The following is a 22684-nucleotide window of genomic DNA, read 5'->3' on the forward strand; positions in this document are numbered from 1 at the left end:
CCTAAGCTCGGCTGTGGTTTTGCTATAAGGCCTTTCTTTAACAGAGGATTTATTATTTACCATGAGAAGTTCATATATGGAATAGATTGGTCTTCTGGAAAGCAAGTGGACTTCTAAATACATGGGTGTATTAGAATGAGTCCAGAGGAAGGCCACAAAGATGGTCAAAGGGCTGGAGCACCTCTCTGGTGAAGAGAGGCTGAGGGAGTTGGGGTTCTTCACCCTGGAGGATAGAGAGGGCTTTGGGGAGACCTCAGAGCAGCCTTCCAGTACCTAAAAGGGGCTACAGGAAAGCTAGGAAGGGACTGTTTGTCAGGAGTGATAGGGCAAGGGGTAATGGTTTTAAACTAAAAAAGGGTAGATTTAGATTAGATATTTGGAATAAGTTATTTACTCTGAGGGTGTTGAGGCACTGGAACAGGTTGTCCAGAGAAGTTGTGGATGCCCCATCCCTGGAAGGGTTTAAGGCCATTTTGGATGGGGCTTTGAGCAACCTGGTCTAGTGGAAGGTGGAGTTAGGTGATCTTCAAGGTCTTTTCCAAGCCAAACCATTCTATGATTCTATAAAGTCTATATTAATAGAAATCTCATGATGCTTGAGTTGCCTTTTTAATAATCACTTAATGTAGGGAAAGGCATCTTAAAACAGCTTCTTAAAAGTACAATGCTAATAGTGTAATACAACTTAGGAGAGAAAAGTCCTGCACTTACTGACTGCATAAAGCTAAGATTTATTTTAGTTTGTGTATCAAAGAGTGGAAGGTGGCTGCAAGATGTGGGTCAGTGGTACAAAGGGAAGAAAGTAGTAGTTTAATCAAACGCTAACTGCTAACGTCTTTCTTCCTTTCATAGGCCTCTTTGCACCTCCATGTGCCTTCAGTGCAATCAGACGAGCTACTCCACAGTAAACACTCCCATCCACTTGATTCTAATCAAACTTCTGATGTGCTCAGGTATTTGATCTCTTGCAAGAACATTTTGCATTTCATCTTTAATATTGCTGCAATAGATCTACATATTTGTTTTTCTTGCTGTTATTTCTTTGTGCTGGTGATGTCCTTAGTACGTCACAAGCACAATATAAGCTGCTGTGCTTTGAGTGATTAAAGATGGCTTTATTACAGGACAGTGCAGTTAAATACAAAGATCTCTAAGCCCTTCTTTAATTAAAGTTGATTAAAACTGAAATTATTTGAAAAACATTGAATTCATCAAAACCAGAAGATAGTGTATAAATGAGTGGAAGATGGTTATACTTAAACCAGAATTTTGTAAGGGTTGTGGGAATATTGAAATGCTGAAGTACAAGAGTGTAGATAGTCATGTAAACAGGACACAGAACTGGTTCCTTTTGTGTTCTTAATATGTGAATCTCAACATTAATGAGCATCAACAATTAAAACGACTGTTTTCTACTGAAATAAGCTTCAGCTTTGATGTGCTTGTAATAATTCTGAATTGTAATAATTGATTTTGCTTGTAATAATTCTGAAAGCACGTTATTTCAGAATGTTGGGAAGCATACATGCTTAATACCAAACAAACTGTATTACACTAGGACTGTAAAATACTGGTGAGGAAAAAATATCTGTTGGCTTAATGGAAACTTGTTTTGCTTTTCAGGTTTGTTCTGGAACAGTACAATGCACTCTCCTGGCTAACCTGTGATCCTGCAACCCAGGACAGACGGTCATGTCTCCCAATTCATTTTGTGGTGCTGAATCAGTTGTATAACTTTATCATGAATATGCTGTGATCTTCATCCGAATTTTGCAAGACGAAAATGAGGAAAAGGGATATTTCACTGCAGGACTAAGTTATAATTCTTCTCAGTGCAAGTTGTTTGTGGTGGGGTATGAATCTTGTTACTTCCAGCAAATATTGTTTTGACTTGTGAGAGGGGTACCTATTTACCCTGCTGTCTTTGAGTCACTGACTATGGGGGACGCTTTAGAATGATGATCAGAAAGTGTATTATAACATTTTTAGTAGCAGAATTAACCATTTTTCCCCAGTCACAGTATTTGTGAAGAGTAATGAGCCATAGTACCCAGTCATGGTTAATGAATATTAAAAGCATGGAGATGAGAAGAAACACGAGGAACAATAAGTTTCAACCTATGGCTTCAGAACATCAAGATGTTCTTGTATTGGATTATAGTACCTAGTATTCAAAAATGCCTGCATCTCTTATTTATTGTAAGTTTTTAAATGTATAAATTGTCTTATATTTCTTAACCTCTTTTATAAAAATTTTCCTAGAAGGTTTATACTGCCTTCTTGCTTTAAAGCAATTGGTCTAAAATATATGTAATCGTCTTAATTAAAAGTTGCAGTAGGTTGCTTTTAGAGTATTATTTTTTTGTAAGGGGGTGGGGTGGGGACAGTAAATTTGTATTGTCTTGATGTACAGTTTAATGGGGATAGAGGGGTTAATGTCCATACCATTGTGTGTGGGGGATTTACAGCTAAGCTGTAGTTGCAGAGTACATGTACAGTAATGAAGTTCACTGTGTTTATATAAATTGAAAAGGTACCGGGTCTTACAGCATTTTATATCACACCTTTACAGAGTTAACAATGGCAATATATAAGTGATATTGTAGGTGGTTTAACTTGTAGTGAGAATAAAATGAATAAACTCTTCAACTGAAGTTTGTGTTATGGTTCAGGGCTGTGGCTAGATTCTCAGATCTGTTTCCAGTGTACAAGTTTTATTATTACAAGAATATCTATTGTGCATTGTTACCTAGATATTCTTGGCACTGTGGTGACTGCATTAGTTTCTTTCACATATGTGATAAAACACCAAATTTGAAGCAGAACACACAGAAAAATCTTTTACCCAAAGTCTCTTGTAAGGCTGAAATTTAGCCCAGCTCTAGCCATTTTACAAATGCAAAAATAGTCAATCTTGACTTTAAGATTGGTGTGTGTTTAACTAAAATGTGGTGTATATAGATTCTCAGTGAATTCTGGTATTCAGATTTTATTCCACTAGTAAAAAAAATATATATAAAAACACAAAAAAACAAAACAAAAAGAAAAAAAAAAACAACAACCAAACACAAAACCCTGAACACTTTCATGTATTTTTGGCACTGTGGTGAAGGTACCAGGTATCAGTGTATATGGCCTTCCCCGTACCCCCTTTTCAGACTGGGGCATGTGCCAAGGAGGCTTAGCCCTCCCTAAGGAAGGGACTGACAAATCACAGGGCTTTGGTAAACCTCTCCTCCTATTTAGTCACCATTTTTTTTTCCTCAGTAGCTTCCTTCCTTTCTCCTAGCACATGCCAAATGTCTGATGCTGCTCTAAAATAGCCCCTACGGGTGCTGAAGAGCAACTGCATATGCTTTTCCTTGGTTCCTCATCTTCTGACTGCCAGATTAAAAACTTAACTCCTGCAGTGCTCGTGTGAGCCTGTTAAGATAACTCGTGTCCTGGGTCTTAACACTGTCCGTCTAGCTGGTTTAAGCCTTCAAAGGAACAAGTTTTAAGATCCATTTGTGCACCCACTGTTAATCCTCTACAAGGAAGAAATCACTTGCATTTACAAGACGTACTGTGTTAATGAAAATTATGGTTTTGTAAATGCAAAATACCTGCCTGAGAATTTTCTTAAGAACAGTCTCCTTGAATCTTGTATATACAATATTAGCAACCTTTTTGTTTTTGTATAAAGTTGTACAATTGGTGATGAAAATTTTCAGTCATTTCTTCAAAATAACATGAGTGCAATCAGCAGTGAGCATATTTTGATAAATAGAGTTAATAACTGGGTCTGACCATTACTTTATCCTGATAATGATAATGCTCCGTAGATTAAGCAGCACATTTTTTGTCTTACTGAAGGTGTTTTTTCCTCATTTGGCTGAGATTTTTGAAGTGGAAAAGTGCTCCTAAAACTGGAATTTTCAAAGCATATGTCCTATATATATATATATTTTTTTTTTGTAAGTTCTGTTGCTTAAGTGGTCATTTTTAACCCTGGCTCAGTTAGCCAAGTTCCAAGGGCTGGGTTTTGGTGTGGCTTTTTTTTTTTTTATGTTCTCAAAGGTAAGTGAATCAGCTGCCTGAACGTTGATATAACTGTATTCTGTTATCTGGACCACAGCCTTCCCTGTGAAACTCTCCAACTGTGAAAGCTGTCAGTTTCCCATGTGCGGTCACCCCCCTCCACTTCCCCCCTATCTCTTCCCCTGCAGTTAAAGTAAATTAATAAGTAAATTAAAATATTGCAACCACTAAAAATACTAGGAGGGCCATTTCTGAAGTGATAGCTACAGCTGGCAACGTGCATATCAAAATTGCCGGCACCATGGAACCAACTACTACATTGGGCATACGTTTTGGTTAGTTACTTTCATTTAACTATTTTAAGTGCACATAATTGCTGATTTATAAGTAAAAATGCCACAAGCCAATAACTTGGGTGTTTTAGCAAGTACAATCTTAAAGATTTGAAAGCTCTGGCTTCTCAAAGTGGTCTTGCAAGAAAATCTTGTTCCTGGCAGTGCTCTGTTAAGTAGTTGTGAAAATTTAACTCCTCCTTGTGTGTCCACAAAGTTTTTTTGTTTGTTTGTTTACCAATTAAAAATGTATTTCAATGTAGCTATATTGTACTTAAGCCATTTAGTCACCTTTGGCTTGCTACTGTTTGAATTTTGAGAGCACTGTGCTAGAGCAGCAGATCACCAATGTACTTGCAAACAACCCTTACGTTTTAAAGTAGCTCTAACGTTTAGATCTTTCTAACATTTCCTGAAATAATTAAAATAATGACTTTATATTTCAATCCCCAGCTATGTTCTTACTTAGCTGTCAGTATGGCGCAGATTATTGTATTTCTATATTTACCTTCAACGGTAATTTTAACTTCATGTGTCTATGAAGACTTGCAGATGTCTTTAATCAAGCACTATTTGTTAATACTGTAATATCAAAATATGTCGCATTATTTTAAAGCTTTCAGAAGAGTAAAATGTTTTTAAAATGCTATTGCACCATATAATTTGCTGCACAACAGTATGGCACAGCATATCAGTCTGTTTTAATAGTAATGCTGCATAAACAATGTTTCGAGCTGGGTTTCTTCTGAGAATTTTTCTCAATTAGGTGACATTGTCTGACATTACTGTCTCAACAACCTCCAGCTGGGAAGGTTTTTTCATATATATATATATATTTTTTTTTTACTAAGTAAAGGACCCAGGACTATGCTTCATACTTAAACTTTTTTTTTTTTTAATTGTTGTTGTTTTTATTGTTTGTGGGTGTACTTTCCATTTTCAGTGGCGTAGAGCTTAATTTACAGTAGAACTGGATTTGGGACCTGCCACACTCCTCAGGGTCACGGTTTCAGGCCGTTGTGCTCCAGCGGTGAGGTTTTTCGGAGTGAAGTGGACGTGAGGGCTGCGTGCCAACCTGGGAGCCATGTCACCTGCACTGCCCCCCTCACAACACCCCGGGGCGTGCAAAGGGGAGGGTTGTCTTCTATTTTTATTATTTTATTATTATTTTTTAATTTGCATACTCTCACAACCGTGACATGTAATGGTCCAAGCCGTCGTATTTATCATGACAAAAGTGATTAAGGAACAAACACTATTGCTGCCGAATGCCATAAACACTGAGTTGTACAAATTGTGATTGAGGAAATGAGAAAAAAAAAAAAAAAAAGGTTTATACTTTTTAAAAAAAAAAGACAAAAAAAAAAAATCAAATGGAATAAATTATTCATGAAGCCTTGATTGCGGTGTCTCCTTATTTCCTCTCAGGGAAAAGGGAGGGAGAGGAAGGGGCGGGCCGAGGCCGCCCGCCCGCCGCCGCCTCTCCCCTCAGGGCCGTGACGCGATCGCTTCGCGCCGTTGGCAGCGCCCGGCTGAGGGGACCCGGGGCCGGCCGCCGCCATGGCCGAGTGCTCGGGGCTGCAGTTCGTCAGCCCCTACGCCTTCGAGGCCATGCAGAAGGTGGACGTGGTGCGCTTGGCCGCCCTGAGCGACCCCGAGCTGCGGCTGCTGCTGCCCTGCCTGGTGCGTATGGCGCTCTGCGCCCCCGCAGACCAGAGCCAGAGCTGGGCGCAGGACAAAAAGCTCATCTTGCGGCTCCTCTCGGGCGTCGAGGCGGTCAACTCCATCGTGGCCCTGCTCTCCGTTGACTTTCACGCCCTGGAGCAGGACGCCAGCAAAGAGCAGCAGCTCCGGTAACTCCCGGACGGCTGCCGGAGGCCTCTCTGCGGCTTCTCCGGTGGCTTTATTCGGTTTATTCGGTGCTTCTGGGGGCGACCGGTGCGCGCTGAGGGGCCGAGGAGCTGCCTCGGCCCTTGGCTGGGCTGTGGGGAGCACAGGCCCTTGGCATTCTGCTGGTATTTTCTGAATATACCGCTTTAATCTGCCTAAATAGGTTGCCTAACGCTCTACAGGTACAACAGTCCAACCTTTAGCGTGGTTGAAGAAGTTCCTGTGGAATTACTGTCTTTTTTGACCTAAAAAGCTGCCGGTGTGTACAAAAAAATGTGATAACTCTTGTGTTTTAATTGTCTGTTAGGCACAAGCTAGGAGGAGGCAGTGGAGAAAGCATCTTGGTGTCGCAGCTGCAGCATGGCCTGACGCTGGAGTTTGAGCACAGCGATTCACCTCGCCGGCTCCGTCTCGTACTTAGTGAATTACTGGCAATTATGAATAAGGTAAATTTCTTCATTTCTGGATAGTTGTGAATTTTATATTAGCAAGACAAAGAAGCCAGAAGGCTGTGCTCTCGATACGTTGACATACTGCCACTGCTGTTGTGTGAGTACTCTTCTCCAGACCTTACCTGCTGCACCAAGGTTTACAGTTTCCATTTTATCAAACAGTGGCTTGTGGTTAAACTCCTTATGAACTCAACATCCTAGAGGAAGTGTTTCTTCCTCAGAACAAATAAGGGTAATCTTTTCTAATGTGCTATTTGATCAGTGTATCTTATAACATGCTTTACTCAAATGCAACATGATTTTGTGATGCATCAGCGCAGAAGCTATATTTGAAAATGAAATTGTGTTATTACTCTTATTGCAGTATGTTAGCTACCATATTTCTCTTATTTTTTTCTTCTGTATTTTATTTTCCTTGTGTGAACTTAACATATTTTTAGAATTCTCAGCTGTTTTTCTTCTAGAAAGAAACAATGCTACTTGTGTTGAAGTACTTCTGCTAGTAAATATTTATTATTCTAAACATTTCCTTTTCTATGTTTCTAACTATATGGTTTTGGCAGTTTAAATACATTAAATCTATTGAATTTCCATCTAGGAAAGTCTGATCAGACAAATTGTTTCATAAAACTTGTTCAGTGATGATGAATAATGTCTTGTAGGTGTCAGAATCAAATGGAGAATTTTTTCTCAAATCTTCAGAGCTCTTTGAGAGTCCTGTCTATCTGGAAGAGGCAGCAGATGTTCTCTGTATTTTGCAAGCAGGTATATATATAGATAAAAAACTATAAATACATTCTATTTGCATTAATGTTGTATTGCTTTTGAATTCATAACTTCTTACAAACTTAAAAGAAAACAAAACTTTTTGAGCTGTCGTGGCTGATTTAAGGTTAATCTCAGCTGTATAGCTTTTTGAAAGAGGTATAAACCACAGGTCGATTTTTTTCATTCATTGATTTGATATGTTACTTAAATGCATATTAAATGCAAGTTTTTATTTGTTTCATAGTGAAACTCTGTAACTTTTAAAACTTTTTATCCAGAGCTGCCATCATTGTTGCCCATAGTTGATGTAGCAGAAGCTCTGTTGCATGTTAAAAACGGAGCCTGGTTCCTCTGCCTCCTGGTGGCCAATGTTCCTGATAGCTTTAACGAGGGTGAGTTAGTTTCCTCTTGTCCAGTTTACAAATAAAGATTTGAAATAGTTTCTAGCAATAAAGTTCATTCTAGGTTAAACCATATACTGTGAATATTTGAACTGATGAGTGCTTAGCTTATGAAATGTAACTGAATGCATTTATACTTAGAGACGCTGATAGGCCTCCCCTTCTCATCACATTCACTCCTATTTTTGCAGCTTAACTGTAGACTCGCTGTGTGCGTATTGCAGCTCCTCACCTGTAGGTCACATTTCTAAAGGCAGTGAATGACTGGGGTAATGAACCTGGTCTAGCTTTGCTAATAGTACCTGTCCTTCAGATTGAGCCATGTTATGATGTGAAAAATGTGTATTGACATTGCCCTTTTCGTATCCTGTACCCTGCAGTAAGATTTCAGTCTCTAAGGCTGCCAGATGCATGTGTTATATTAGACAGAGTATAAGTAATAATTGCATAACGCGTAAATCTGTAAAGATCCTGTAATTTCTCAGAGGAGGAAGACCATTTCCTTGTTCATTCTACTCAGTGTTAATCACCAGTTCTTGGAGTAGCCCTGCTAATAAATCATAGTGAGCCGAACAAAATGGCTTGGCTTTGTGTTTCTAGATATGTGACTTTCTGTTGGAAAGGTCAGATTTTCTAACACCTCCTGTTGGGTATGTAGTCTGTAGAGGCTTGATTAAGAATGGTGAACGGCAGGATGAGGAAAGTGTTGGAGGCCGTCGTAGAACAGAAGCGCTCCGTCACCTGTGTAAAATGAACCCTTCCCAAGCTCTAAGGGTCCGAGGCATGGTGGTAAGTTTGTAACTCATCTGTGATGAGACAAGACATGAATCAGATTTGTCATCCTTATTGGAATGTTAAAAAGATAAATGAGCCTGGATATTTTATCTAGGTAGAAGAGTGCCATCTACCAGGTCTTGGTGTAGCTTTGACCCTGGATCACACCAAAAATGAATCTTCAGACGATGGAGTGAGTGACCTGGTGTGTTTTGTGAGTGGTTTGCTACTTGGAACAAACGCAAAGGTTCGAACTTGGTTTGGAACTTTTATCCGAAATGGCCAACAGGTAAGACAATCATGTCTTGCGTGTTCCCCTGGTAAAGAAAATTTTCTTTAAAAAACAAAACAAACAAACAAACAAACAAACAAAACAACTACAACAAAAAATAACTCCTTCATATTCATTTTTTTTTTCCTTGAATTCATCATTATGGAAGCTCTTCTATAATACAGTGTCTGATAAATGAATTTTATATTGTTGTTCTCCTCTTTTAACCTCTTACACAGAGAAAAAGAGATAATATCAGTTCTGTGCTTTGGCAAATGAGGAGGCAGCTGCTCCTGGAGCTCATGGGAATCCTTCCCACGGTTCGCAGCACACACATTGTTGAAGAAGCAGATGTTGATATGGAGCCAAATGTGTCTGTGTATTCGGGACTGAAGGAAGAGCATGTCGTGAAAGCCAGCGCATTGTTACGTCTCTATTGCGCTTTGATGGGAATTGCCGGGCTGAAGTAATGAATGTTTTAAAACTGTGTTTTTACTCACTGTCTATCATTTTTTTTAACCTAAAATAATATTAGTGCATGAAATGCGTTCCTCTGTTTAATGCTGCAAAATCAGTGTTACAGATTTCATTAAAATAAATCTAGGCCTAAGGGTGTAGAACAGCTGAATAGTCTAGCAACGTACTTTATATGAACTTTGAATTTCTTTTTCTCTGGTTTTACATTTTAGAGAGGGCTAATGTAGCATCTTCATACAACATCAGTTTTGGTTTTAAGTGTGTCATACCAATAGGCATGGTTATGGCCTGGGGAAGTGTTCTCGCTGCTGTTATCTCTTAGCAGAGATTTTTACTGTGATTCTTAAGTTCAAAGAGAAGTGCCAGTTAATCTATATATTCATATATTGATAGTAACTTGATAAACAGATTAAATAACAGAGAAAACTTAATCTTTAACCATTGTGATGAGGTTGGAGATCCCTGTTAAATGATCAGTGTTTTTTCCCCCCCTCCTTCAGACCAACTGATGAAGAAGCTGAGCAGCTCCTGCAGCTGATGACCAGCCGGCCTCCTGCAACTCCAGCTGGTGTTCGCTTTGTTTCTCTTTCCTTTTGTATGCTTCTGGCCTTCTCCACTCTTGTCAGGTACCTCAGTAAAGGAGGAGTTTTGTAAATATATTACTGTTTTAACACATTTAAGTCAATGACCTCCAGAGATGCACATTTTTTTCCTCTCCTCATTCTTTATACTAATCTCCCTACATTGGTTGAAGGGATTTATCTCATACTACTCTAAGTGTCTGAAACTGTGCTCTGCTCGCCCACTTGCTGGTAGCCAGTCTTTTGAGGGGAGTATTGGCAGTAGCTTAGTTTGGAATGGTTTTTGAAGGCTAAAGTAGGCCTTGCCAGTTTTCCATTGAACATGTTTATGGCTAAATTCTTTAGGGACCTTATTCAAAAAAGTAGGAATGTAGTTATTTAATGGATGTAGCTTTTTGCTGTGTGCTTTCAAGACAGGAAATTGCCTGACAACTGGACTCTTGCCCAGACTTCAAAGTTCATGCTGAATTATCAGTACTTATCAGCTGTTTGATGCTAAGTAGACAGTGTCAGAAAGTATCCTGGTATAAAATTCCTCAAATACTGTTTTTTGCTCGTAATTGTTAGTTAAACTAACTGTAATTCCTGGGAAATGGATCTTTTATGTAATTTCTTTGTGCAGTACGCCGGAACAGGAGCAACTCATGGTAATGTGGCTTAGCTGGATGATAAAGGAAGAAGCTTACTTTGAAAGGTGAGAGCAGGCTTCTTTTGTTTTTAGTGATCAGTGTTCTCATATTTACTTATGTCTTGTTGGGAATTAACTGTTCTTCTTTGTTACCGTAGCATTTCTGGTGTGTCTGCTTCCTTTGGAGAGATGCTTCTCTTGGTAGCCATGTATTTCCACAGTAATCAGCTCAGTGCTATAATTGATTTAGTCTGCTCCACTTTGGGAATGAAGGTAAATCCCAAGCTGTTTCTGAAACACGCATTAAAATTCACTTTCTTACTGTGGATTTATACTTTTGTATTTACTTTAATTTTAATATAAAACTTTGGTTTTGCTAATGTACCTGAGTAAACATATATACAAGAAATGAGTAACTAACTTAAATTAGTTAATTTAATTACTCAGTTTAGATATGTGAATCCGTCGTACCACAATGAAGACAAATTTTTAAAAAGTTAACAGTTAATAAAATAAGCGTAGAGAACTTAAAAGAAAGTTAGAACTTAAAATTGGAAATTGTTTTTTTGGTATTGTTTCAGATTGTCATAAAGCCCAGCTCTCTGAGCAGAATGAAGACAATCTTCACACAAGAGATTTTCACTGAACAGGTATTTGAAGTCTAAGCCTTCATTTTTTTTTACTTTGCTTTGTCTTTTTTTTTTCTTTTTTCTTTAATTGCTTTGGTTTGACCTACAAGAAGTTGCACCCTCCTTATAATGAAGAACTTTGGCCTTTTCTTTTTGTACAGCAATCTAATTATGTGTTTTGAACATTAGGGTGTTTTTAAATAATGGGAAAGCAAAAGAGAAAAATAGTCCAGAATGACATAAAAAATATAGTAACAGGAAATTGTTTATAAATGTAGTATGTGTGCTGCAATTTTGCATATACTGTATTAAACTACATAAAAGTATTCTTCAGCTACCAAACACTCAAAAATAAATGCCTGAAAGAATGCAGCTGTGCAGCTTTGTCACATTGTGCTTATGCATTGTGATATGGTGATATATATATTGTTGTGGTATTTTTCTTGGTAACTATAACTTTCTTTTAGGTTGTCACAGCCCATGCAGTTCGTGTGCCGGTTACAGGCAATCTCAGTGCCAACATTATTGGATTTTTACCTATTCACTGCATTTACCAGCTTTTAAGAAGCCGGTCATTCACCAAGCACAAAGTATCCATTAAGGTATGATATTCATTTTATTTCTGTTCTCCTTTTTGGATGTGACTAGGCTTTGCAGACTTCATTTTTTTGATAGAATTGCCTAAGAAGTTACAATATGAACAGAATTATTCATGAATTTTACAGTCTATTACCACATAATTTAAGAAGGGACAATCTATTAAGTTAGGATACGTCGTTATAACTCTGTAATCCAGGAGTCTGAACTTAGTTAAGTTACATATAATTAGAAAGTTATCACTGTCAATTTTCTGTGCTTAGTAAAATCATAGTCTGAGCGATGTTTTCAGCCAGGACAAGCTTTATTGGTAGATCTTTGTAGAGCAGAGAAAGCTCTTTTTGGATATGCAGTTTATGACTACATTCAACTCAGAACAGGTATTATACTTTTCAAAGTCAAAACCTTGTTCAAATACATTTTTTTGTACCTAGTTTAAAAGAAATGTACTTGCAAACAAAAGAATTACCCGTCAGCTTTGAAACTAAACATAGTGGCGTGTTTTTTTTCTAGGACTGGATCTATCGGCAGCTCTGTGAAACCACCACCCCACTCCATCCTCAGCTGCTTCCTCTTATTGATGTGTACATTAACTCTATTCTTACTCCTGCATCAAAATCCAACCCAGAAGCCACAAATCAGCCTGTCACGGAACAGGAGATACTGAATGTTTTCCAGGGACTCACTGGGGTAAATGATTTGTTCGTTTCTTTCATGTCAATGTATGTGTGGTTCAGTATATTGTATACATGCTTGTTTCAGATTCTGTAAGTTGTCTCAGTTTTTGTCTTTAGTCCTTATATACTCCTTGCCCTACAGTGATAGTCATGTGTTTATAAGTGAGTCTTGTTAGTGCTACCTAGATTTCTAGGAGAATTGCTATTTGTCCCCCTTTTACCCTTTTATTTGGGAAGTAATCAACTCCAACTATTAAAAATACAAATTAGAGCACTTCTTAAAAATCACAGGTTCTTCCTAACAGTAAAATGAATTGGAAAGAAGAGTTATCTTGGATTTGCATAATTTTTGTACTGATTTGGCCTTCTTAGTTCAAAAATACTATGTAATTGAAGCATTCTAGCTGTTTTTGAAAGAAACATTTTCTTTTTGATAGAAGTGTGGGTTCCTTGGATGCATGCTGAATGAGTAGTAAACATTAACTTGCGCTGGAATCCTGGGACTCCCAAGACATCAAAAATACCTTTTATGTTTGAAACTCATTTAAGAAAAGAAAAAAAACAACTGCCATTTTCAGCTTGGACCTCCTATGGCTTGATATTTTTATACAAGGTTTATTGCTTTATCCTTCTTCATACTTGCAGGTAAATACAAATTTTTGTTCTCAGGAATCAGGAATGCAACATGACCTTTGTATGTGGTTTTCTATGCAGGGAGAAAATACTCGTCTTACGCAGCGTTACAGCATCACAACGCAGTTGCTTGTCCTCTATTATGTCCTGTCGTACGAAGAAGCACTTCTGGCAAACACAAAGACACTAGGTATATGTGAATGGATCTCTGAAAAATAGCAATCTGAAAAATTGATGCAATTAGAGGTATTCTTACAATAACGAAAGTTTATGTTGCTGTCAGATTCAAGCACAGTATAAAAAGCTTAGATTCTTGTAGTAAATGCACCATTGCCATAGAAATTAAACAAATAAACTTTCTGCTAAAACTCCATAGTTGAACAATTGGTTTTCCAGATCGAAAAAGGTCCATGCTGGCCAAAAAGTTACTTATATTTATAGAAATACACTTATATATTTTTATAAGTATTTACGGCCATCTTCTTAATCACTTCAGATCTTCATTTGTTCGCATGTCAGCAAACTAAGCACATCTCTGGGCTGGCAATTTTATGATTTTATAGTTGGCAAGGCTGAATGGACCTTTCTAGCTTTCAAATTGGGGCTTAAAACAGTGCAGATTTGAGTATGATCTCAAAATCTGTTGCACTTGATCAAAAATAGTACGAAAATGTTGTTGAAAAATCTAAATGACAGGGAAATCTTTAAATGGAAATGTTCACAGAAATAGTTTCCTAAAGGGTTTAGTTTAATGCTTTTCCAGGAATGAGATGTGCTATTAGGGGTTTTCTCTATTTTAACTGAATAATATAGAGGCTAATGCTTTACATTTTCCTTACTTGATTCAGTCAGGGAAATATATATTTTTTTCACACTGTAACTGTTATGTGTGGATTTTTTCCCATTCCCTTATAGCTGCCATGCAAAGAAAACCCAAGTCTTACTCTTCGGCGTTAATGGATCAGATTCCAATCAAGTACCTCATCCGGCAGGCCCAAGGACTGCAGCAGGAACTGGGAGGTATATCTGTGCATCAAAGGCTAATGTCCATGAAGAAAGAAAGCTAAGCTTGTTTCCAGCTCTTCTGCTGTTGGTTGTTTCATAGTGTGCTTGCCTTTTTGTTTCTTTTAAACGGTGTCAATAGTAACTAGTGAAATTATAGCTAAATTTAAAGAGTAACAGTGAAAATTCGAGGAGGGTAGTTCTAGAGTAGGCCTTACCTACCTAGAATAGTTTTTAACGTAGGAATTACCTGAGAATTTATAATTGTTTCAGGCTAAGTTGAAAAGCTACTGTAGGGTCCTCCCACCTTTCCAAAAGGGAACTTTTCCTTTCTGCTGGAGGTAGAATTTCAGGCTATAAAAACGTGCAAGCTCATTGAACGTTTTGGCAGTGATTCAGTTAAGATCTGTTGTTGAAATGGTAGGCACAAATGTGTTGGGGTGACTAATGTAGCTATTTAAATCTAAAGTGTATACTTTCTTAATGCCCTTAAAGGCTTGCATTCTGCACTGTTACGCCTTCTTGCAACTAACTACCCTCACCTCTGCATCGTGGAAGACTGGATCTGTGAGGAACAGATTACGGGCACTGATGCCTTACTGAGGAGGATGCTTCTTACAAGCATTGCGAAGAATCATTCTCCTAAACAGCTCCAGGAAGGTAAAAGCTTTGTTTGGAGTAAGCAATTTTCTCTCCAAACTGGTGGAAGGAATATAGTGGGTTTGGAAGTCCATAGTCATTTAATTTCTTTATGCAAATGCAGTATGATCAAACAAAATATTCTGCTGCAAGCTCGTTAACTTATGAGTCCTCAGGTCAAGAAGTCAGAAAAAATGTCAGAAGTCCAGTTTTACCATTGTCTCTATTTTATAGCATTTTCCATGCTGCCTGGAAATCATACCCAGCTGATGCAGATTTTAGAGCACTTAACACTTCTCTCAGCTGGTGAATTGATCCCATATGCAGAAGTATTGACATCAAATATGAATTGCTTGCTGAATGCTGGAGTCCCTCGGAGGATTCTTCAGACCGTCAATAAACTTTGGATGGTCCTTAACACTGTGATGCCGAGAAGGTAGGTTCAAAATACTATTTCAGTTTGCTGTTGCGAACAGCAGTGAACAAATCCTTTTTTTTTTCTTATGGACTTTTTTTTTCTTTTTTTTTTCTTATCTATTAAGAAAAAACTTTAAAATAATCTCATTTTAGGTTGTGGGTTATGACTGTTAACGCTCTGCAGCCTTCAGTAAAAATAGTCCGACAGCAGAAATACACTCAGAATGATCTGATGATTGATCCTTTGATTGTACTAAGATGTGATCAGAGAGTTCATAGGTAAGCATCTCTTTTAGCTTTTTATGCCCTGCCGTACTTATATTGATACATAGTGAGTGCTGTTTGAAATATTTTCATACTAGTCATATGAGCTCCTAAGTTCCATCTTTTGTTGCACCATATTCTTGTATTAAGCTTGTTGGTCTGAGGATTGAGTGAACCGTGTGTGCTGTTTGAGCATGTCATATTGTCCAGCTGAGTGTCTTGTTAAACAGCCCTACACGTAGTTCTATTTTGGAAACTCTGAGATTTGCACATAGATCATCCATTTTAGATTTGTGTGTGTGAATTTGTTCTAGACATTGCAGCATGCTTAAAATGGCTGCTGCCACATGGTGGTGGTGGTGGTTGTAACTGTAGCATCCTTCCACTTCGCAATTGTCTTTTGACATCCTTCATGGGCCTGTAAATACTCTCTTTTTGGGTAACGGTTTCTGCCAGCGGGTGCTGGATGTATATAACAGAGGTAGATTTGCTTCATTTTTCAACTAAGTCTTTTAGCAGTACTTCCTGTAGCTGTCAGTGATGACAGAGGAGGATGTGTAAAGCTGCAGTGTGGCTTTGATATAGAAGAACAAGCTGAGAATTTTAGTAGTAGAAATGATCATAAATGATAGCAGCAGACCAGCTTGTAAAAGTACTTCAGTCCCTAGCTTTTTTCCTTTTTGTATTCTTTTTCACATCTTCTGTCAGTTGTGGTTTATTTTTTCCCTTTTCGCCTTTTTTTTTTTTTTTTTTAGTACCCTTGTATTCATAATAAATAGCTAGTATCAGCTCAATTTGTTCTTCATGTTCTTGTTGGTATGCATCTGCCCCCTTGCCTTTTAGCAATTGAGCTGTTAATCCAATTTTCATTAGGCTTTCTGCAACACTGCTAGACTTCAAGTTTCTATTGATGACATCTTTAATGCCAACCCGGAGGAGAAATATTTAAATGTATGTCCATTCAGCCCTGGTTGCAAATTGAAAACCCTAAGCTTCTAAAACTGTCAGAGAGATTTATAATACAATGTGATTTGAAAACCATCATGTTAGTATTGTGGAAGCAGTTGTTCAGAGCTTCTCTGCCTTATTTTTTCTCCATCATTCAGATCATTATTTTGGTTTAAATTCACGTATAGCAGAAATTTTTCTAGTTTCTTTTGTTTGTCAGAAGTTATTCTCTGAAGTAGCTCCTTGTTTGTGTAGAGTGTGTGCATGCTTATGGTGCATGAGAGAGGTAGGACTGAGTGGCAGGACGGCAGAAAGACCTTTAGTATTTTGCTGTGTTGGAGAAAGCAGCTTTAGTATGGACCAGAGTACAACCAAGTGAATCTTTGTGGAGTTCTTCTAGTTTGCTTTTATTGTTACTGTCTTATTATTCTGCTTACTGAAATGGCTTTATTGTATGTGTTCCTATATTAGGAGCCCTCCTCTGATGGACATAACTTTGCACATGTTGAATGGATATCTTCTTGCTTCGAAAGCTTACCTCAATGCTCACCTAAAAGAAACAGCAGAGCAGGACATTAGGCCATCCCAAAATAATGCAATGGGTCCAGAAGCCCCAGAAGTTACAAGGGAAGAATTAAAAAATGCATTGCTTGCTGCTCAGGTAAGGGGGAGGAATGGATATTGAATGACATGAGGAAAGACAATCACAAAACAAATACAGAAACGAAAAATAAATAAAAAGGTTGTCTCTTTTTTTAATTATTATTTTTTATTCTTGCATTCAGATTGTTAAATATTTTCTGGGGATTCCTGGGTAATCCTGTTTCACAGGCATTCTCTTCTTACCTTTGTCTGGAAGAATGGCATATCTGGAGTCCCTCTTAGAAGATGATTTTTGAGTTAATGGAGATTTTATACTTAAATGGGTAACATAGTGCATTCCAAATCCTGTGAACTGCATGGCCATGAGCATTATTTGTCTGATCTGAATGCTTTAGGGGACTGTTGGAGATGTGTTTTGAAACAGTACGTGATTCCCTTGAAAAGATTGTTCTGATCTGTGATCATGGTAATCTGGTGGATTTAAGCTTTTGTTCAGATAATTTGTTAATGTTCTCTAGCGTTTATGGTTCTTGAACTGAGGTGTTTGTTTTTTTTTCCTATAGAAAAATGTTCTATAGCCAGAAATTCTAGCCATTTGGCAGCCTTTAGTTTCTTAAATTTGTCATTACTTTGTATTTTGTTTGTTATTTATTTTTTCATGTGTGCTCTGTTGCTTGTTTTCTTCACAGGACAGCGCTGCTGTGCAGATTCTTCTAGAGATCTGCTTACCGACAGAAGAAGAGAAAAATCAGGGCAGTGATACATACAGTTTGCTAAAGAGCGTTCAAAGTACCTCAGGTCCTAAGAGTCCAGAACTAGAGGAAGAAGAAGATAGCTTGCTGTGCAATCTTCGAGAGGTCCAGTGTCTGATCTGCTGTCTGCTGCATCAGATGTATATAGCTGACCCCAACATAGTAAAACTAGTTCATTTCCAGGTCTGGTTTGCATTATTTTAGTTCTTTTCATGTTTCTTCTAGTTAGGAGAGAGCCAAATGGAGTGGTCAGAGAATGCTGGATGCTATTGTTGTGTTCCTCACAAATTACAAAAGCACACCCCTGTTTTTCTCCATCTTTCCAAATTTGTAGTACCCACATTTTCACCAAATTTCAGTGCTTTTGTTCAGTGTTGTAGCTGAGAGGGGAGCAGCTAAACGATGCCTGTTCATCATTAAACACATGCTTTGTTTGTGCCTTTGCCATTTTTTATACTGAAGTAGTGTGTCCATTCTAGGCCAAAGAAAACTGGCATACTCATCTTGTAATTACTTGTTCCACATCTTGTGTGGTTTAGTGTTTTTCTGGCCATGTTCTTGAATTAATATACTCATTATTCAAAACTGTAATTTGGCCTCAAATATCAAGTTCTTCATATCTTTCCTTTTTGCTAGGGCACACTTTCTCTCTTTAGAGTGGAAGGAGAAAGGATGCCCCTGCCACAGCAGCTGGAGGCTTTCACAAAAAAGAAGTGGGGGGAGGCTTAGCAATTTTTTTTATATAAATATGTTTTTTGGTATGTGTTAAATCACTCGTTGCCAGATGGTAGTCTCTTTAAAAGCAGTTAATTTTCCTTGACCTGGAACTGATTAAGTGACTGGAAAAGTTGTAATAGTGCAGTTGTGAAATAAGCAAGTTGGGGCCTATAGTGGTGTTTGGAACACAGGGCAAGGACACAAAAGAAAAGAGTCAATGCAGCTTGGTTTAGTTTGGGGAGCAGAGAGGGAATTTATATGCAAATAGTAGGTTGAGTCCTGTGGATAAAGAACTGGTTCAGACCCTGGGCGTGTCACCCAGCCTACTTCATGTTGCCTTGGGGGTACAGGCCTGTTGCTTGTCTTTTTGAACAAAAGCGAGTTATATTTTGAAAAAAAAAAAAGAATTAATGCAGATCAAATTTAAAACTTTAATTGAAGCAGAATTTTTAAAACACCTTGGGCATATCTGTTTTCTTTCCTTAATCCCACAGGGTTATCCGTGTGAACTTCTGGCACTGACAGTGGCGGGGATTCCATCAATGCACATCTGTCTGGATTTCATACCTGAGCTCATTGCCCAGCCTGAACTTGAAAAACAGGTACTGTGCAGTCATCTCGTTTGGGAGTCACTGTAAGTAGTTAACAGCGATGCAGTATTGGTTAGGGGGAGAAAATAAAAGGATCACTTAAAAATAAGTCTCATTCTAACCTGCCCAGTATATTAAGGTAGTATCGGTAGCACTTTTACCTTAGCCTAAAAGCCCTGCTGCCAAATCTGGGATTGTGACGACTCAGCTGACATGTCTGAGTACACTTGTTTAGGAAATGCTCATGAATTTCAATATTACTTTCAAGAACATAAAAGCACTTTCAATAACAACTTTTTTGTATATATATCAGTTGGCAGAAGTTTTGCTTTCTTAGCTTTTATTTGATACTTTATAGCTAGAGGAACTTGCATAAAGGTTTAGATTTTGAAAACCTGTTTGTTTAACGTTAAACATCTGATTTTTAAATTTTTTATACATCAGCATAAAAATTTCACAGTAACTGTTTTTAAGATTTCTCTGGCTTTTATTTTCTGACTATAAGATGGGGAATATTTACTAACTCCTAAATTACATGAAGAGCTTTGGATTGAAATTACAAAACAATTTATAACTTTTTGGTTATTTTTCTTTTGTTTTTCACCTACTTAACAGATATTTGCTATCCAGTTACTTTCGTATTTGTGCATCCAGTACGCACTACCTAAATCTCTCAGTGTGGCTCGTTTAGCTATCAATGTGATGGGAACCCTACTCACAGGTAAGTGTTTCAGCAACTCCTAAATGTCTTGTTGTGTAAGTTAGATTTGTCTAGATTGAATAAAATTTTGCCACAATGCCACTGTGTTAATTACGATTGTAAAAGTAACAACAATTCTTGACTGGATTTTGATAATAGTTGTTCTTTTACTTAACCATTTCCTTTTCCTTTATAGTTCTAACCCAATCAAAGCGCTATACCTTTTTTATGCCAACCCTGCCTTGTTTGGTGTCATTCTGTCAAGCCTTCCCTCCTTTGTATGAGGATATTATGTCTCTGCTGATACAGATTGGGCAAGTTTGTGCCTCTGATGTTGCTACACAGACAAGAGACTTTGACCCAATTATTACACGTAAGTAAAGCAGCTTGTATTTCAAAGGTAACGTCATGGTCCTAGGGAGAAAATAATGTTAATGTTTCAAATGTTTAAGCATAGTAAATGCAATATGAAATGTACTACTGTTAATTTGTAAATACAGAAGGGATAGGGTTCAGTGGATTTATTGTGTTGGAGAAGTTAGAAGCTGAAGGGCCCCCTGGAAGCACCCCTTTTATTAAGCTTAGCACTGCCAGCCTTCTCCTTTGTTTTTCCATTTGTATCATTGCAAGATGTATCTGTGCAAGCGTTTTCCATAGAATTTGCTGTTATAGTCCAAGGCTAAAATGTAAGCTAAGGCTTTTGGGAACAGTAGGATGCTTCTGTCTCTCAGGTGAGGCATAATGGTCGTATAAACCTTCCTAGTCCATTGGAAATGCATAGTCAAATGAGCTATCTGAGCCTTGTACAACTGTTCAACTCTATTGGTTGACTTTCAGCAAGTAATTGTCTTTTTTTCTGTCTAACACAAATGTTCTACTCATGGGATTCAGTGTTCTCTGATGCTATGATATTTATGTTTAAGAGATTAAAAGGGAATATAAAAAGAAACAAGGAGGCAGATACAGGTAAGTGAAAAAGAAAAGTTGTATTGTCTATAGAAATAACCTGTGGAATTCAACCATCATTGTTTCATGTACCAGGTTTAAATTGACAATTCCATAGCATGCATTTAGGTTATGGGTGTAATATAACAACGTATTCACTTACTCATTTATGTTTTTTTTATGTTTTTTTTTTTTATTATTATTATTTTTTTTAGGTCTCCAGCAACTAAAAGAGAAACCAAATGAAGTGTCAGGACTTTGTAAAGATTCACCTTACAAAAGTTGTTCAAGGGATTTTGCAAGTATGGACCCCGATGTTCAGTTATGCCAGTGTGTTGAGAGCACTATCATTGAAATAATTAACATGAGCGTAAGTGGAGTTTAGGAAGAACGCAAATGAAATTATACTGTAGCTAGTCCCATGGCCTATGGTGTCTAAATTTGGATAGAGCTGCCAAAGTGGATTCAGGAGCTGGAACATGAGAAATTTTTCTTTCACTGGATTTGATCATGTCTGAACATTCTTTTTTTTTTAAAAAAAAAGAGTACTTCAGGGAGACTTGTTTTGCTTCCAGTGAAAACTTTTGAGGCTGCCGTGGTGGGTAAATCATTTCCAGTGAAAGTAAGCGTGATCTTTCAGGCTTGCTTGGATGCACACTCTATGCAACTCTGTGATACAGCAACGTTCCCATAAGAGGTTTCTTGACACCGTGAAGCGAGTACTGAATTTGTTGAGCAAACGACAAAATGATGGCTAAGAAAAAATTGACATTTCAGAATTCTACTAAAGTTCAAATAAATGACTGTCCCACAACCTTGCAGAGCAAAAAAGATTTAACTTTTTTTTTTTTTTTTTCCCTTTTCAAACCATTGGTCAAAATGTGAATTCATGAGATCAATAACTTTAAAGATCAGACAGCCTTCAGTGGAAGTTTGAAACTGGTCTCAAAGAAATAAAGTGGAAAAGGTATCTTAAGTTGTCATCAGGATAGGCTTAGACAGAAATTAGTGTTGGAGGCGACTGTGCCAGAAGCTAAATTCCTGTAGTGAAAGGGATGACAGATTTCAGCCATACCAAAGCAGTTCCACACAGCTTAGTGAACAAGAAGGCTGAAGAATCCTTTGTGCTTACTGTGTGCAGTTGGTTGTTCCTTCATTAACAACTGCAGCAGTTAGGCTTGACGGATGTTTTGTGGCATTGCAGGAGGGTGTTTATGGTGCAATGTTCCTGAAGCTTACACAAGCTCTTATGTGAGGCAGCACATGTGTCTGCAACAGAGAAGGAAGATTGTTTGGCTGTTGTGCCAGAATTGAACGTTGTACTTCAACACACTTGGATTGCTAAGCTTGGCAACCTAGATTTGCTGTTTCTTGAATTACAACATCCAGGATCCTTAATTAAAATATGTTTCAGTTTAAGTCATCTTATATTCCAGAAATAATGGTCTGATTCTTTAGTGTGACTTGAGAAAGTCTTGCATACATCTGCTTCTTGTGATGGACAGGGAGTGAGAGACACGAGCGCTGGATTGCCGAGCCTGGTTCCCAGCTGTGTGCCAGGCTCATGGGTGTGCTCCGACCATGTGCCGACACTGTCAGGCTCCCAAGGATGGTTTTGTCGTCTCGCTGTAATGTATGTAAATAATTTAAACACGTGCTGTTTTTTTCCTGTTGTGTAATTTTATATGCTGTATTTGTATTTAAAGAAAAAAAAATAAAAAAGATGATTTGAATCGATTCGTAGATGCTTCTACTTTTAATGTGAAAGGGATCCGCAGGCACTGATGCGGTTTTAAGGGGGGGGGCAGCAAAGGGAGGGGGGGCAGTAAGGAGGGGAGGAGGGGGCAGTGGGGGGGGGGGGGAGGAGGGGGAAGGAGGGGGCAGCCCAGGCCCAACTGCAGCACCAGGGCGGCTGGAGGAGCTGCGCTGCGTGGTTACCTAGCAACAACGGCAACCCGGAAGCCAACACGGCCCATC

The 22684-nt window shown here is 38.1% G+C and overlaps 2 protein-coding genes across 4 annotated transcripts in view; both read left to right on the forward strand.

Annotated features, from left to right (window-relative positions):
* MED13 (mediator complex subunit 13) overlaps positions 1–5656 on the forward strand; it is a 58621-nt gene extending 52965 nt beyond the window's left edge. For all 3 annotated transcript variants that reach the window (XM_035342845.1, XM_035342844.1, XM_035342846.1), the window contains exons 30-31: positions 853–953; positions 1624–5656. In XM_035342845.1, the coding sequence (XP_035198736.1) occupies positions 853–953; positions 1624–1756 (234 nt within the window). In that variant the 3' untranslated portion in view covers positions 1757–5656. The remainder of the gene's footprint in view (positions 1–852; positions 954–1623) is intronic.
* Positions 5657–5811: 155 nt separating this feature from the next.
* INTS2 (integrator complex subunit 2) lies at positions 5812–22412 on the forward strand. Its single transcript, XM_035342847.1, has 24 exons — positions 5812–6205; positions 6550–6688; positions 7357–7459; positions 7741–7854; positions 8522–8652; positions 8753–8926; positions 9148–9374; positions 9886–10011; positions 10589–10660; positions 10753–10867; positions 11176–11244; positions 11691–11825; positions 12334–12510; positions 13212–13320; positions 14046–14150; positions 14628–14792; positions 15006–15207; positions 15342–15467; positions 16872–17061; positions 17693–17938; positions 18967–19074; positions 19678–19783; positions 19959–20135; positions 20923–22412. The coding sequence occupies exons 1-24, from the start codon at positions 5913–5915 to the stop codon at positions 21090–21092; spliced, it is 3579 nt and encodes a 1192-aa protein (XP_035198738.1). The 5' UTR covers positions 5812–5912; the 3' UTR covers positions 21093–22412.
* The last annotated feature ends 272 nt before the right edge of the window (positions 22413–22684 follow it).

This window comes from Oxyura jamaicensis, chromosome 19, assembly GCF_011077185.1.
Source record: "Oxyura jamaicensis isolate SHBP4307 breed ruddy duck chromosome 19, BPBGC_Ojam_1.0, whole genome shotgun sequence".
Lineage (NCBI taxonomy): Eukaryota > Metazoa > Chordata > Aves > Anseriformes > Anatidae > Oxyura > Oxyura jamaicensis.

Excerpts from the sequence above, each read along its gene's own strand:
- INTS2 (XM_035342847.1), top strand. The coding sequence starts at position 5,913 with ATGGCCGAGTGCTCGGGGCTGCAGTTCGTCAGCCCCTACGCCTTCGAG. Across the intron at positions 8,653-8,752 it reads TAAGGGTCCGAGGCATGGTG|GTAGAAGAGTGCCATCTACC; the intron begins GTAAGTTTGTAA and ends TATTTTATCTAG. Across the intron at positions 10,012-10,588 it reads GCCTTCTCCACTCTTGTCAG|TACGCCGGAACAGGAGCAAC; the intron begins GTACCTCAGTAA and ends TTCTTTGTGCAG.